This window comes from Condylura cristata, unplaced genomic scaffold (genome assembly GCF_000260355.1).
Source record: "Condylura cristata isolate star-nosed mole 26May11 unplaced genomic scaffold, ConCri1.0 scaffold00020, whole genome shotgun sequence".
Lineage (NCBI taxonomy): Eukaryota > Metazoa > Chordata > Mammalia > Eulipotyphla > Talpidae > Condylura > Condylura cristata.
The window spans coordinates 14,965,711-14,983,296 of record NW_004567121.1 but is presented as its reverse complement, the minus strand read 5'-3'; the positions used below and the strand labels follow the sequence as shown (position 1 = coordinate 14,983,296).

The window sequence follows — 17,586 nt, the reverse complement described above, 5'->3', positions numbered from 1 at the left end:
TGACCTGCCTGCTGTTCCCCTCAGCAGTGTACTTTGTCCATCTGCCTGTTCTGCTCTCCACTCTGTCTCTGGTGAAGCCTCTCATCGTCCCTACACCTCTGGCCTGTACCCCAGTTCTTAAATCTTAAAAAAAAACAAAAAACAAAAGAAACCCCACAGTACTATGATGCTATCACAGCCACTACAGTATGAGTTCAATCCTCGGCCAGGGAGGTGACCCACATGGTGTGGCAGGCCTCTCCTGACTTATCTACTGCTTCTCCTCAGCAGTGTATTTCAGTAGATCTGCCTGTTCTGTTCCCCACTCTGTCTCTGGTGAGTCCTCTCATCCCCCACACCTCTGGCTTATACCCCAGTTTTGTATGCATAAATAAATAACTCTTAAGAAAGAAATCAAAGGAGGTGCTTGAAGTAAATTAAAAGAGCTGTATCAGGCCATTGTTTCGGTTCACAAAAGGACTGGTTACACATGTGCATTTCCCAGAATAGGGAGGATCCATAGTATTTCCCAGTATTTCCAACCTAAACAAGTATTTCCAACCTGAACAAGAAGGACAGGGGAAAAAGTTGAGGTAGGATTTTTAATATGACCTGTTCTTAAAGCATGACTGCATAATACCTACAAGTTGGCCATCTCCTGAGTTTGCTTGCCTAACTTCTTGATTATACTCTAAGCAAACATAATATTACACTAAATGTGAAGGAACTCCATTTTGGCCTAACTAAATGGATCCTAGAATTATTCATATGATGGGTTTTATTTTTTTGTTTCTGTCAGTTATGTACTGATCAGTTGACTTACATTTCTCAGGGGAAGATGGCTCTTTCTTTGTATTCTTCCCTACATATCAGACACTATAACTACATCCACACTCTAAGAATTAAACCATGTAGCATTTTCTTTTTAACTAGGAAGCATGGCTATTTAAAGGTCAGATCTGAAGGTAGGAAATAATGGTGAATGAAAGCAGAACTATGATAGATCTAGAGGCAGAAGTAGAGAAATTTGGCCACGCTAGTTGCCTACATGGAAAAACATCAGAAACATCCTGACCCTCCCGCTGCTCCCCTCAGCAGTGTACATCAGAAATAAAACATCAGAAATGTTTTTAATTTTTGATACTTATTTTGGCATCAAACTAAAGCATCAACAATTTGGGAGCAGGAAGCTAAATTACCCACAGTCCATAGCTGCTAGCCTGGTACACCATCCTACTTACTAATCTGTAGTTATTAGAGCTCATACAACATATATTCGCAAAGCCCATGAAACCAAATAAGCCCGAACTTTCTGCTTCTTGATAGATTTTAGAACATTGAAAGTGAAGTTCTTCCACTTTCCATGATCCTACAAAGTCTTCTGAACAGCAAAAGGTGGCCAGGAGACAAACAGGATATTATATATTTTAAAAAGAAAACAGCATTCATCACAGAAGTTTTAGAATTTTCTATGCCTTTTCAAAGAAACAAACGTTGCTTATATCCTTACCAGTAAACAACATCCAGTGGTGCAAAGTAATTTCTCATTATCAGGTCAGCAAAATAAGCTTCTGTTTCTCGACAGGCAGTTCCATTTCCAATGACCACAGTGCTGCAGCTTTAAGGGAGAAACAGGGTAAGAAACTAGATGAACTCAAGGCAAGCTTTTAAATCAACCAGGAGAAAATATACAAATACTATTACAGGCCTATTATTCTCTCATATACCCAAACAACCTCTCCATATTTCATAAGGAAGAGAGATTTATGGAGAATAAAAGACATTGCCCCTACATTTGGAATAGAAAGCAGTAAAATAAAGCATTGTACTGTTACAGAACCTCAAAAACAATTTTCTTCCCACCTAGAAGGAAGGAAAATTAGGTAAGGGTAAGTAAACACTGGAACACTGTAAGCCATAATAAAGATACTATGACTAAATTATGGGATATGTTGTTAAATAATGTCTGAGGCTTCTATCTACTATTATATCCATTTCTCAAATCCATGAAGAAGGAAAGGAAAGGAAAACAGGGAAAGAAAAAAGAAAGCCCACCCAAAAAAATTCAATTCTCCTATTTGCTCCAATAGGAACACCTTTGTTTAGAGAAGGTGACAAAGGAGGGAATCTTCTGGTATCTCCAATCAGAGTTCTCCAGCAATTTCCCTCAGCATTGTTTTACATGGTTCTTTCTCTCTTATCAAGGTACTTCCCTTAAGTCCTTCCTCCAAATTAGGGGTGTTAAAGATATCTCTGACTGGTTGAGTCACTTAAGAACCCAAAAGATTATGTATTTTCATACTTGAAATTCAGCAAAAGTCTCTTAATTTTCTCTGCCTCTCGGGAGCCTTGTCCACAATGCAAATAAACCACATCAGTATGAAGTATCTGACCTTTAAAAAAAAAAAAAGTCATTTTTTTAAAATAAGAGATTACAAAACATTACATACCAATGACTTAATTAAAAGCAAGTTGTGACAGGAGAGGGAACTGGTTTGACTTTTAAAATGCATTTTAAATATTCATAGTTAAAAATCAGGTTCCCATAAATGCTCTGTAATTTTGTTATTTTCAAAATTCTAAGAATTCTATTTTGTTACACAAAGCTATTACTAACTAGATAATACATATGCCATAATACCTAAGAGACAAAGGTTTTTAATAGTACTTAAAATCAGTACATTGAATATTTTTATATATGAGACAATACTGTGATATCATTTGAGCTGGGGATCACATCCATGTTGATCAAGATAGGAATAGTATGGGCAAAGGAAAATTAAAATTCAGGAAAAAGGGAGAAAAGCAGCAGTCAAGTATGAGAATAGTGACATAGGCATAGAGAAATATTTCAGGGGAAAAATTGAAGTGATTTTTTCTAAAATAAAGTTTTAGGGAAATACAGATGGAAAACCATTCCTGATCCAGTCTTTCCCCCTAAAGTTGAGAGAAACTGCTTTTTTTTTTAATTAAGCAAAAGTCATAGTCAAATTCCATCCAAAAAGATTATTTTTTTAAAAAATGAAAGGAAATTAGCATGGTATTCTTACAGAAAGAAATGAGAACAAAACAGAAAGTCTATCACCTAATGTAAGAAGCTAAAAAATATACATATATGACATGGAAATAAAAACAAAATAAATCAGAATCAGTAACCTCAAAATAAGACATGAAAATTCAGGAATGAATTAAATATGAAAGAAAAATTTATTTCAGAATTAAAACTTAAGCCACTTATTTACAAGGATATATGTACTTCTATGTTCAAAGCAACACTTTTTACAATAGCCAAGTTTTAGAAATATCCTAAGTGCCTCAGAACAGAAGGGATAATGCTAAATAAAATAAGTCAGACTGATAAATCAAACACTAGATGGTGTGTTTAACTCATATGGGAATACAGAGAAATAAAACAAAGGGTCAGACAAAACCAAACTAATAACTCTAAAAACTGACTGTAGAGCTGAGCTGCCAGAGGGGGAGGGGGAGGGTGGAGAGCAATATAGGGAGGGTGCACAATGATTATGGAAATGACTATGATTGTCAATGACTGTGGTGGTGGTTGTGGTGTATAACATAAATCCAAAGAATGTGAGCCTGTCTCTCTAAATGATATGCAGTGTTGTAAATCAATGTTATTTTTAAAAACAGAATATATGCAGAATTAAAATGTATGCTATATAAATACACATAAAAAGAATACAGGGGTAGTTATTAAGTCTGAGGCTAATTAAGCTTCAATATGCCTCATGACACAGGGGAAGATAAAAACAACTATAATATGTTGAAGGCTTCAATCAACAAAGAGGTCAAATATAAAGTGTGATTCTCTGGCTTCCACATACCTTTATATAAGAAAGCCATTTTCTAAGACTTGCAGATTAACATTATTTCCAAATCCTCATGAAATACATAAAATGAAACATATGATCAATCAAAAACTTTTTATATGAAAGATAAACGATCTGCTTACTGGTAGGAGAAATTATAGCTAATTTGCAGCCATGTTTGTAACCAGGATCTACTCCCATCAAAGTGCGTCCTGGAACAGGGCTTGTTAAAAGGAGCTGCCGAAGATTCCTTCCAAACATCATTACTGATTCCTTCTCTGCATCTGAAGTTAGTTTGGCTCTTTACAACAGAAAAACAGAAAAAGAATTTAGCATTCCATTCACCCAAACTTTCTTCCGGGGAAGAACAAAATTTCATGTTTATATTCCTAACAGTATTTGTCAAAACAAACAGCTTAAGAGAAAGAAACATCATATACAAAATATTGACTCTATATCCACTAATTTCAGCAACACATGACTCTAAAAACAATTCCCAAACATACTTGATAAGACTGTCATTCCTGTACTCCTTTTCTATAGGTTCTTCCTTATATATAATGTCTATATATAAATACCTGTGTATATGAAAGACATAGGACATCATATGGGATGCTAAATTTCCATTTTAATTAGAGATAAAGTATGAAATCGTAAGCCTCCTCCATCAACATTCAATACATGTCTCAGTGACATCTTTTTATTCATCCCCATTCTACATATCTACATTTTTTTCATTCTCATAGTGATGACATGACTACAGATACTAATAACAGTCCAGAACCATGCCTTATATAAATAACTCCCCAATTTTATCTAGAAAAGTTATTAATATTCTAAATTTAATTCTCTTTCTAGGGGAAAAAAGTTGTCTACAATGGACTTAAGGATATTTGGAATGGAGTTCTATACCATCCATTTATTTAATGAAAGTTTTTAACATCATATTCCAAAATTCTTAAGAATTCATTAAACTGTTCTCCATTAGAACCTGTCACAAGAAAAGTGAGAGTATAAAAGCAATTTGAAGCACAATTCCTATCAGTGCTTAGGTAGAATCCTCTACATCTCTGAAAGCACACAGAGCTTACTAAGGGTTGCTTTACTGGTTTACTTGAGTTTGTTAAGGCTTTTCCCCTATCAGCTATAATATTTCACTGTCATTTTCCCTGCATTTAGTCAAACAACATGGAAAGTACTATTAGAAGCATCTCTAAAGCTTCACTTTAAACTTCACTGAGGAAGCATTAGTTTTTAGTCTCAATAAGGTACCATGAGAGGTGGGAGAAAGACAAAGTCAAAAAGATGAGATCCTGAGCCCTGCCTGGTGTGCAGCAGGTTAAACCACAGTACTAAGAAGCTAAAGCCACTTCAGCATGAGTTCGATCACTGCCCGGAAGGTGATCAACACAGCACAACAGACCTCTCCTAACCCACTCACTGCTCCCCTCAGCAATGTACTTCGTGGATCTGCCTGTTCTGCTCCCTACTCTGTCTCTGGTGAATCCTCTGACCACCCCTGCACTCTGGCCTGTACCCCAGCTCTGTATGCATATATAAATATAAATTTTTAAAAAAAAAAAAAAAAGATGAGATCCTACCTATCACTGTCTAATGAGAGTAACAGAAAAATAAACTGACAAGAATAAAACAATGACAAGTGCTATGCTAGTGAGAACATCGGGAGAGATAGCTGGATTAAGAAAACATTCTAAAAGGAGATCAAGAAAGATAAGTAACAGTTAATAGAGTACATGGAGAGAATACTCTGTAATGGAAGCAGCATAAAAGTTTGTGGTTCATTATAGAAAAAAAAAAGTGATTTCATATGCTAAGGTAAAAGGAAATATCAAGACCTAAGACTATAAAAGCAAGAAGAAAAGAGATCACAATGGGTTTGGCATGTTTTTCTAAAAAGCTTGGATTTTATCCTAGAGACAAAAAACATTCATAGAAGGATTTTAAGTAAGAAAACATAAAATAATCAGACAGGAATTTTAGAATCACAATGTGGAATATATATTAGAAAATATAAGACAGAGATTATGACTCTAGCATAATAATGAAGGCAAGAAATGATGATGTCACAGGCATAAAAGGCAAAAGTCAAGATAGAATAAAGGTAAAATAGACAGCACTTGGTAATTGACAATGTAGGAGTCATAAAAATGTTAGGTATGAGAATGACATGAATGATCAGGAGGTTATAGAAATAAAATGCACAAGAAGGCTATGTATCATATGCAGTCAACTAAATAAAGTGGCTGCAAATAATACAGTCAACATGATTGCTTTCAATATACAAATACAAGTGGAGAAAAGTCTGGTTAACAATGGTTACCTCTAGTTAGCAAAATTATGTGGTTTTTTTTCTTGAATTTTACTAATTCATTCAGTTTTTCTACATTGGACAAATTTCTTTATAATTGAAGAATTAAAGTAATTTTCTCTTAAAAAATCAGTTGGGAGTTTTCCTCAACTGCTGTTAAGGTAATTATAAGCAAGCATTTCTATCAAGAGACACATCTGTAGACAATGTCTGCAAACCAACTTAAAAAAGTGTAATAAGATATATTTTTTTAACCACAGGCATTTTAGAAAAAGAAAAAGAGAGTCATCTTACTTGCCCACTGTTAATGGAAGTCAGAGATGGATTATATATTAACCAATCCCACACCAAAATGCTTACATTACAGCTCAATGAAATTATTTCATAAGCAATGTAGTTATTCAAACCAAATATATGCAAATTATCAAAAGAGCCAATGGATATTATATGTAACATGAGAAAACAAAATAAGGACAAAATATACAAAAGGAAATTAAATTTTACCAAAGTAATTTTTTTCATTCATTCATTAAGGATTCCATTTTTAAAATTTTATGTCCCAGCACTTAGGCAAAAAACACTGCTAAAAAATACAGACCTAAAATGTAGTTGGATTCTAAAATAAAACTCTAATTTTGAAAGACATCTGAACTAAAAGGAATGAATCATAAAAATAAATGGCTCTAGTAAAAAGAAATGGGACAAAGTAGTTATATGTCCTTTTTATTTCTTTTAAGATTTATTTATTTATGCATATAGAACTGGGGTACAGGCCAAAGATACAGTGATTGGGGGGAATGAGATTATTCACCAGAGGCAGAATAGGGAGCAGAAAGACGGATGAAGTACACTGCCAAGGGGAGCAGCCGGCAGGACGGAGAGGCCTCACCATGTGGTCACCTCCTCAGCAGTCACCTCCTCAGCCGGGAGGAGGAGGGGGGCAGGGGTGTGTGTTAAACTCCTGCATGTGGTGAGCTCCATGGTGCTGTGCTCTAACCTGTTGAATCACCAGGGGGACCCAAAAGTCCTTTTTAATAGTAAGGGCACATCCTACTCTGAATACCTCTGACATCAACAGCAAAGTCCAGTAGAGAAAAAACATTATATAGGCTGTGATAAATTCTAGTGAGGTTGAAGTGACAAGTAGGAATCTAAGGTTCCAACGCATCCCTTACTGAAACCTATAAATAGGTAAGAATGAAGAAAATCTACAGCATATAGGAAGGAATACTTAAGGAAACAGTTGGTTTCCAAAGATTGACTACCGAGATATAGATTAAAGAAGCAAGAATACAGATTTCTGACTCCTTACTTTTATTCTTTTTCTTCCCTAAAAATCATCTGCACCACACCTCTCTTGCAGTTCATCATCTTTGTAACTGTTTGTCTGGCTAGTCCATTTAGATGAGTATGTTAATAATCACCTAATATTTGCTCATCATTGAGAATAATTACTCATTCAAATGACTTTTACTTGTAGTTAAAAATCATATTAGCTTTCTCTCTTCTGAGTTATAAATTCGTCATGTGTTCCACCAATTTCCTTATGCTTTTTTTGGCTCTTTTAACTCAAAAACTGTCTCCAAGTAGCTTCTCCATTAACTTCTCAGTTTGCTTCTCCCAAGCCAAATTTCTAATCAATAAAATCATTTGTTTTTATTGTCAACTGCTTGGTTGTCAAAACTGCAAAACTAGTATTACAGAACTGGAAGGGGGAGATGTTAAGTAATCAAGATTTTAAAAATAAACTGAAATGAAGAGGTTTGTTTTATTATCTATTCATGTGAATGCCTCCACATATTGAGATCTAGGCTTAAATTAAAGAATCCATGAGTCTGACTCAGTTCTTTGGAGAGGTTAAAGAATCAACAAGTATTTACTCATGCTCTAATGGATTTATTGCCATACACAATAATAAGCAATACACACAGTTAAGTAAGGCAAAATACATACCTAAACTCTCTACACAGGAGAGGATAAATAAGGCGTTTAAAGGAATCATCCAGGGAGCTGTGTAAGATCTTCATTAACTCTGGTCTTGCAAAGCCACGTGGTCTCCACCTGCAAAAAAGAAAGGGCCACACCGATGTAACTGGTGGAACAGTGAGGAGACCATGAAAGGACACCTGAAAGTCAGGACTAGGAATTAGAAAGAAAAGGAAGAAAAACTTTATTGAAACCAAACTAACATAAGCTGTGAAAACTGTTATGTCTGGAAATTATTACTATGTCATCTGGAGTTCTTTGTTTGTTTGTTTGTTTTATAAGATTTATTTATTTATTCATATAGAACTGGGGTACAGGCCAGAGATGTGGAGGGTGAGAGGATTTACCAGAGACAGAGTGGGGAGCAGAACAGGCAGAGCAACGAAGTACACTGCTGAAGGGAGCAGCGGGCAGGTCAGGAGAGGTGTGCCGTGCCATGTGGATCACCTCTGGGGCAGGCGGGGATCGAACTCATGCAGAAATGGCTTAAGCTTCTTAGTGCAGGGAGGGCCCTGGAGTTTTAAAACTTGGTAACCAAGGTCACACATAAAACATAACAAAGAAGGGCCCTCCCTGGTGGTACAACGGGTTAAAGCACAGCAAGAAGAAGCTAAAGCCATTTGAGTTGAGCATGAGTTCAATCCCCGCCCAGGAGGTGATCCACATGGTAAGGCAGACCTCTCCCCGCCCCCACCCCACCTCTGTACCCGCTGCTCCCCTCAGCAGTGCACTTCATCAGTCTGCCTATCCTGCTCCCCATTCTGTCTCTGGTGAATCCTGTTACCACTCCTGTACCTCTGGCCTGTACCCTAGTTCTGTATGCATAAATAAAAAAAATTTATTAAAAAAAAAAAGAAAGAAAAAAACCTTTCTATTCTGGGAACAGTCTCTAAAGCATCATTAATAACAGTCAATAGCTTGAGATATGAAAGAAAATCACCAAAAAAAAAAAAAAATCAGGACCTTCATTGGTGGTGCAACAGGATGAAACACAGCACTATGGGGTTATCACAGCCACTACAGCACAAGTTTGATTCCCAGCCAGAGGGGTGACACAGATGGCATGGCAAACCTCTGCTGGACCGCCCATTGCTCTCCTCAGCAGTGTATTTCAATCAATCTGCCTGTTCTGCTCCCTACTCTGCTACTCTGCCTCTGGTGAATCCTCTCAATCCCCCTACCCCTGCACCTCTGGTCTGTACCCCAATCCTGTATGTATGAATAAATAAATCTTAAAAAAAAAAAGAAAAACAACTAAAACACTGCTTGGATTGAACTGTGTCTTCTAAAATTCTTGTTGAAGTCCTAGCCCCCAGTGTGATGGCTAGGAGAGAGGGTGCCTCTGGGATACTTTTATGTTTAGGTGGGGTGATAAAGAGTTAGGGGTTAGTGTGCTTATAAGGAAAGCTACTGCAGAATTATAAGGACACATACATCTCTCCCTCTTTCATTCTCTCTTCTCTTGTCGCTCCCCTCACTCCCAGGTAAGGATGAAGCTAGAAGGTTGTCTGCAAGCCCAGAAGAAAACCCTTACCAGGACCAGAATTAGCCTGTACCCCAGATATTTCATCCTCAAAAATATTGTTTAAGCCACCACCAAAAAGACAGGCTCTCCTCTACATTTCTAATCATAAAGCATTCATTTCCCCAATTTAAGAGAGAAATGGATAAAAGCTACAATCCCACATTAAGCTACTATATGAAGAAAGCAACAGTTTGGTACAGTATTTCCTCAGTCATATGACAGACATTTGGGGCAGAATAATTGGCTTTACAGGCCTATTCCAAGCACTGACATTGAAAGCTAGTTTTTGAAAAAGGCTAGAGCCAACCCAGTCATTTGGTTGATAAAACCCAAATACATACCCAAATATTCCCAAACATCCTCATCTGGGGTGAAAATGGGAAGCATGATTGTTGCCAACTGAGGACCACTGAGTTCTGACATGCAGTGACAAAGACTGCCAGCTAAGAGGCTTAATCAGCTCCTGTGAACTGTCTCATACTGGAAGGTGGAGTCAAAGGTACTAAATCAGCTGTTTCAGAAAAAGTCAAGTCCCTCTCTCCAGAAACAATCCCTATTAAAAATTCTTTTGTAAAGCCTTTCTAGTTAAATGTACACAAGACACATACTTATTTTGTTAATGTGAAAAAGACACTGAATTCATTGTTTGTTTTTAACATAATTTATATCATTCCATATCGGTATATGTTCAGTATGAAATTTCAGAAACAAAAGATAGGAAAACAAAAGCAAAAAATCTATCAACAGACCTGTTTTGGATGCACCACCTACAAAATTCATTCTTTATTCCATCAGAAATGTTAACCTTGACTGTCAGTATCTTCAAATTTTCTCCACGATTAATTGCCAGAATCTAAAGTCAAACATATATAGCAAAATATTCTTTGATGACTCAAAAAATAAATGATCTATGTAATCATTCAGCATTTGTAAAACAAAGTAAGTGGTTTTCCAACATAACTTTATATTAATTTTGTATTCATTTTATTTACCAAGACTTACTCTAAAATAATCATTTATTTTAGCTTTTCTCAAATTCTTAAACATAAAAATCCAGGTACAAATCCTGTGACATTTATAGGAAGAGAGATCTAAAATCTCATTTTAAAATCTATTCATTAAAACTGTTTGAGGATCTGCAATTTGAAGACATATTTGTGGGGGAAAATGCTATGATAAATACAAGCATGCAAAATCTTACATTAATATGTACTAATAACTATTACCATTTGTTGAGCAGCTAAACACTTCAAATAAATTATCTCATTTAACCTTCAAAACAACCAATTCATTTTATAGAATTTTCTCAAGACTTATTTTTCCCAAATCAAACGCTAGTAGAAAAGGAGAAATTAAACTCAGATCAACCTGTTACAATCTTAATTAATACATTGAAAGAGTGTTTTAAATACTTCTTAAAGAAGAGTATATTAATATTAGTAGACAGGAAGAAGAAAATAAAAGAACAGTTAATAAGAAAGAAAACCAACAGAAAATGATGACAAAACCAAAAGTTGGTTTTTGGAAAATATCAACAAAATTGAGACAACCTTTATTAGGCTGATTAAAAAAAAAAGAGGAAAAAATTTCAAAAACTAAATCAAGAATTGAGAGAGGTCATTGCTATATACCTTATTAAGTAAAAAGAAGATCAAAAGTGAGTAAGAATTAGAACTAACTACAAGAGGGATAAATTCAAAGAGATCCACACACAACGAGACACATTATAACCAAACTAGCAAAAGACAAAGACAAAGAATCTCAAATAAAGTAAGAGAAATAATTCAACATACACAAGGGCTCAGGAAAATTAAAAGTTGAGTCTTCAAAAAACCGCAGAGGCCAAGAGACAAAAGGATTATAACTTCATTTAATTAAATGTTCTGAGCATTGCATTACATTATTAGGTCTTTTGTTGTTACTAAAATGCAGTGTTAGAAGTAGATTTTTTATGCTTAGGGGCCATATTGAAAATGAAGTTAACTCAAGCAGAAGGGGAAATAATGCTATAAGAGATGCAGTAAACAGATGTAGGAGATAACTGCCAGCATTAAAACATGACATTACAATGGCTACCTCATCACCAGACAATAGGAATTTTATACAATGGGGCCACCATTGTATAAGACGGTGGATAAAATGAAATCTATCCTTCACTAATGGAGGGGCTGTTTCAACTTTGCAATACAAAAAGTTCTGGAGATTGGCTGTACAACAATGTGACTACATTACATTATTGAGCTGCATACTTTAAAATGAAAACATTGGTAAAGTTTTATGTATTTTACTAAAATTAATTTTGAAAAAATAAGAAATTATGACTTTCTGAATAAACAAAAATCGAAAGTGTTTGTCACCTGCACACTTGCTTTACAAGAAATGTTACTAGAAGTCTTTTACACTGAAATTAAACAACACTGAACAGTAATCCAAAACCATCCAAAGAGTAAGCCCTGGTAAAGGAAGCTATGTAAGTGAAAATAAAACACTGTATTTTTAATTTATAAAACATCTTTTTTTCCCCTTTATGACCAAAAAAGCACATTCCACAATATAAATACAGCCTATCGCTACAATTAGGAAAAAATAAGTGAACTGAAAAATGAAATTTAAAAACTGAGAAACAATGACTATGATTTATACAATTTTATTCCAAACTATTTCTAACTTGTATTTCACCTGGAAAAGATCCAGAATTGAAATGAAATTGAAGTATATTGGGAAGAAGTCAAATAAGAAAGATCACTGAAAAGCCAGATACCTGGGTTATATTGCCAGAGTGCTAATAATTCTTAGTCACTAACTTCTCTCGGTCTTGAGTTCCCCATTTGTGAAACAGGGAAGATATAATTTATAAGAATTTATATAAAGAAAATATCTGACTTAATATTCCTTGGTTCCTCAGTAAGGAATGCAACAGGTTAATCCAAAGTATTATCATTATTACTATCAACATACAGAAGCATTTTCTTTACTTACCTGATGATGCTGGATGTTTCTTATGTTGCAAGAAAAATTCTGGTAGAGTAGAAACTTATCAACATCTTTCTCATTTACTTTCTTTGAAGACACTTTTGCTAGAGATGACTGGATACAAATATATCTATTTTGACACCTGTTTAGACACACAAATATCCAAAAAATACGAGTGGTTATTAACATATGCCTTAGTAAAAAAAAAAAAAAAAAACCAACATTATTTAAATATAAAATTGGCAAAGTAGCTAAGCATTAGCAAAATGAGATTTTTGTTTGTTTAATGATGCCCAATTGTAAAAATGTTAGCAGTATTGAAAAGAGGATTCTTTCCTAATTCATGCCAAGATAGGTTGTTCAGATATGTTCATGTATCAACACTATCCTCCTATAAAGCGCCTAAATGAATCAGATAACATCTGTACTTATGTAAGAAACCAAAACTGTCTTTAAGAATCAGACCACTAACTCTGGTCTTGACAACATCCTTTTTCATTGACTGAATTAAACAGATAGAGCCATGAAAGCCAAAAAAGAGGGGAAGTAAGGGGATGTGTCAGGATAGTTTCCAATAACCATTTATAATGCTGAACCGAATTTCAGCAGTACAATTACTTTTAAAACCCAGGACAATTCCCCTTCAACTTATTCCTGGCAGAGCCACTGAGAAAATAGAAAAATTTCCTCCCTTATTACCAAAATCCCCAAGAATGAACAGTAGTGAGCTGGTTCATCTCCTCTTTCCTTGCTTCTGCACAGCTCACACAATTAGATGTGGAGAGAGGAAAAGCCTCAGAGCTCTGGCTAAACCCCATCTCCCCTTCTGATACACAGTGGAAAAAAGGGTAAGAACAGTATGTAAAAGTAAGCTTTTAATACATCTTTTCTTATGAAGCATAAAACACATTAAGTTCAAGTAGGGCCTTCTATGTCAAAGAGTTGTCATCTCTTACTAACGGTGACCATGACACTAAAGATAAGGTGCTCTATTAGTCACATTTATTTTGAAGTCAGCATTTTATGCATTCCTGAAATTAAATATCCTCAAGTAAACCCATCATTAGTAAACACCAGCTATGAGATGCTATAAAATTAAATACATACAACACAGTATGTTTAAAAGACAATGCCATCCCCCCTGAAATGAGTATGAATTGCTCTCTAACATATTATGTAATGCATTGATTTTTAAACTGTGTTTCTCAGAGCCTTCCACTGAGGCGCTTCAGTGTATGGAGGATGAACAGCAGAGTTCATTCTGGGCTTCCTGCCCAGAATTCAATTAAAGAATCTTATTTTTATCTGTTTTACATATTAGGATTCTGTTTTTTGAACAAAGTTCTGCTACTAAAAAAAGTCTGAAACTAAAGTTTTCAATGAACACTATATTAACACTAACAATGTGACCCTTAACAGCATGAGTCCACAAAGCAAAAATATCTATGAGTTACTCACAACTTCCTAATGAAGTCAAGCGTGTCTTTGTCTTTAGCAACCATGTCTGCTAAAATATGCTGCACTCCTGTTTCAATATCCTGGAGCACTGAAAGGCCTTTAGAAACAAGAGGGAAAACAAAATCATGAGCTACCGATTAGTTTTTAAGTCTATAACAGAACCACAATAAATTTATTCCAGTCAAAATAAAACCTTAAATTGACAAGTAATACAGAAAAGTATCATAGCAGTGACTAGTTTCCCTCTGCAATAAAACAAGTCTCCAAAAGCAAAAATGTAAGCCATATGCCCAGTGGAGATAATATGTATCTCTGGAGCCAGCTGCCTGATACAATCCTGGTACTACCACCCACTAAATGTGTTAACACTAAACAGTACTTGGCCTCGCTGTGTCTTAGCTTCCTACAGAAATTCAGTGTTTATAAAGATTGAATATTCAAGGAGTAATAGATATTAATAGACCATATCCCAAGATAACCCACTTCAATCTAATAATAAAAAATTACAAGTAATTTTACTATTATTTCTGTTTGGCTTAGAAGACATTTATTGTCACATTTTCCATGATTCATTTGAATTTGTCAAATCTCACAAAACAGCAAATCTCACAAAACAAGAACCTTTAGGTGGTTATTCACTGTCAAAGTTGAACGATCTGCCAAGTGTGTGGAGTTCTTTCTAAGTATAATTTTGTTTTAATAATTTATAGCAGTGACTTGTATATTAATGCCCCTAACTGACCCCCATTAATAGAAGTTTCACCAAGTGGCCATCATGAATATCCAGGAGCATCACCACAGATGACAATCATCTAACGCAGTGAGAGAGATCATGCACATTGTTTTCTTTCTTCTGCCTTTATCATTCTTTTTGGAATAAAGCTTTTCTTCCCCTGCATTAAGGCTTGACTCACACAAGCACTGGGTTTTGGGGGGGATAAAAGCTTTAACAACTAAAAGGTACAGAGACAAAGATAACAGGAGGAATTATTTATCATGTAGTAATTAATAAAGAGAAAATGCCTTATTAGGTTGTATTATCATAACTAATCTTAACTATTAAGGTAACTTCATTTCTTCAAGTTGAAAAAATGCGGCCATTGAAATACATAGAAATTCTGCCAACATTAAGAGAATTTCCCATTAAGGGACATTAGGGATAAACTGCCTAACGTCCCTGTGGCACACAGTAAGAATTCAGAAGATATGTGCTCTTGTGTTAGCTATCTCCCTAGATCAGTCTGCTTCTTCAAAAAAGATCACTCACAACACACTAGTTCCTAGAGTCCCAAAAAAACTCACAGCATTATTACACAAAGTTTAATGAGAACACAACAGTGACAAGTAAGTAATAAAGATGGAACCTATAATAAAAACCATTAATGAGAACAGAAAGAAGAAATTACAGATTTTGCTACTATAGAAAGGGCCCATGAAAAATACTTCATCAGTTCAGGGGAATATGATTTATAAACGTCATGTAACTAGAATTATGCTAGAGCTCTAGAATAAACTTTTGTAAATTACAGTTTGAGAATCCAAAGTAAAATCATACCAGTTACTTGTAAAAAATAAAGATTCCCAGATTGTGGGACTTAACTATTTTATAGAGCATCCCAAATGAGTCTGACACTTAATAAAGTTTTGAGACACCACTAGTGGGGAGGTACTGTCACCTAAATTTAGACCAAAGGTTCTCAATGGAAAGAAGAAATTATAAGAGTCATTTAAGAAACTTGTCCTAATTACATATCTTTCAGTCCAATGAGAGAGTAAAGGATTGGGAAAGAATCTTACATGTTTTGAAAAAGCACCTTCTCCCATAAAAGGGAATTGATCCTTTAAGATGAATATAAACCAAGGATAGAAGGACCTCCCAAAGTTTAACACCTCACTGAGTAAGAGGAAAATAAAGTCCACAGAAACAGAAACTCATATCTCTTGCGGTAGAGATTCAAGTCTTGACAATTGTAACAAAAATTGAAGGATGAACATTTCTCTTCAATTTTTCTGCATTCTTCTTACATACAACAGAGCTCAGCTACGTCTCCTTACAACACAGGTGGATTTTGGATCTTGCAGGATATAGTTTACTGTGGCATAGTTTATCTCTTTTGATTTAGAACAAATTCTTATTGGCCTGTGGCAAGTAAGAATTTTTTCCTATTTTGGAAAAAAAAAATCTGAAATAACTGTTTTTTAAATATTTCTTTCAGGAATGATGAAAATATAGCTCTAGGAAAACAGTAATAGAATTGAGAGTGATCATCAAGTATATGTATATCACAAAGGGTGCAGGAGTGGAGAGAAGGGAAAAACATAGCAAGCAAACTTAAAAGCTGCATCAAACTTGTTTGGAATTCTAGTTCTGCCACATTTGTCATCAGAATGAAAGAAAGAAAGCAAAAGCTAATGCTGACATGTGTGCAAGTACTACTGTCAAACACACTGGGGCCTAACTGACCCCCATTAATAGAAGTTTCACCAGGTGGGCATCATGACTATCCAGGAGCATCACCACAGATGACAATCAGAAGAGCTATGGCTATGAAACCTACCCAGTAGGAACTGTATGTATGCAAACTAAGAAGAACTTTAAACCTACGTGGCTAAAAAGCAGAAGAAAATTAAACTGGGTATAAAGAAAAAAATAAAGATGGGTATCTCATACTGTGAAAGCTCCAACATTTGATTCTAGTAAGGCACACTAGGCAGACCGTGCCCTCTGTGGCTAACTTTAATGCTCAGCTATATAGTCTCAGCTATTAACAAAAATACTAAATGTTGCAACAATTTAAAAACTAACTAAAAATATACATTAAAAAAAGAAACTTGAATTTATTCCCTTCGACCCATCTTCAAATCAAAATACTATAATCTGCACTTTACTGCCCTTTGTGAAACAAATATTATGCATTTGTATATAAAGACGTTTTTACACTCAACTTTTTTAAATTACAAATTCACATTTGCCAGACTATTTCAAACAAGCAGGTTATGTGTGCTGTGCTTCACTGCAGGGCAGTGCACACAGTGGGTTTTGTTATCAGAGACTGCCCCCTACAGACACTTCTATTTCCCAGCCCAAACAATCAATAGAAGGTCAAAGGAAACTAGAGGGAGCATGAGGATCACCTCCTCAATCTCTCCGTTCAATCCTAGCAGAGACTCCTAAAAAAGCCACCCTTATTCAAAAAGTCCTCACTCTATTTTGACAATAAAACCAATGACCTTGACAAGGATCAGCTGTCACTTTCCTTAGAAACACTTCTCTTTTATGCTTTTGTTCTCTCCTCTCTCTCTGGCACAAAAAAAGGTAGAAAAGAAACATGTGAAAGTATGCTTCAGTACAAGACAAACACTACTTTTGGAGAGAAGTGTGAGGGTAGGACTTCACTTTATATTTCATCGATGTCAGAACCATTGGAATTCTGTTTTAAAAAGCAGATATGGGGCCCTCCCTGGTGGCGCAGCAGGTTAAAGCACAGCACTGAGAATCTAAAGCC

General features: G+C 35.3%; 1 protein-coding gene across 2 annotated transcripts in view; it reads right to left on the bottom strand.

Moving 5' to 3' along the window:
- SRBD1 (S1 RNA binding domain 1) overlaps positions 1-17,586 on the bottom strand; it is a 154,053-nt gene that overhangs the window by 113,815 nt on the left and 22,652 nt on the right. For both annotated transcript variants that reach the window (XM_004686235.2, XM_012727663.1), the window contains exons 8-14: positions 14,081-14,177; positions 12,629-12,764; positions 10,399-10,502; positions 8,092-8,199; positions 3,953-4,110; positions 2,282-2,372; positions 1,490-1,597 (exon numbers count right to left, since the gene is read on the bottom strand). In XM_004686235.2, the coding sequence (XP_004686292.1) occupies positions 1,490-1,597; positions 2,282-2,372; positions 3,953-4,110; positions 8,092-8,199; positions 10,399-10,502; positions 12,629-12,764; positions 14,081-14,177 (802 nt within the window). The remainder of the gene's footprint in view (positions 1-1,489; positions 1,598-2,281; positions 2,373-3,952; positions 4,111-8,091; positions 8,200-10,398; positions 10,503-12,628; positions 12,765-14,080; positions 14,178-17,586) is intronic.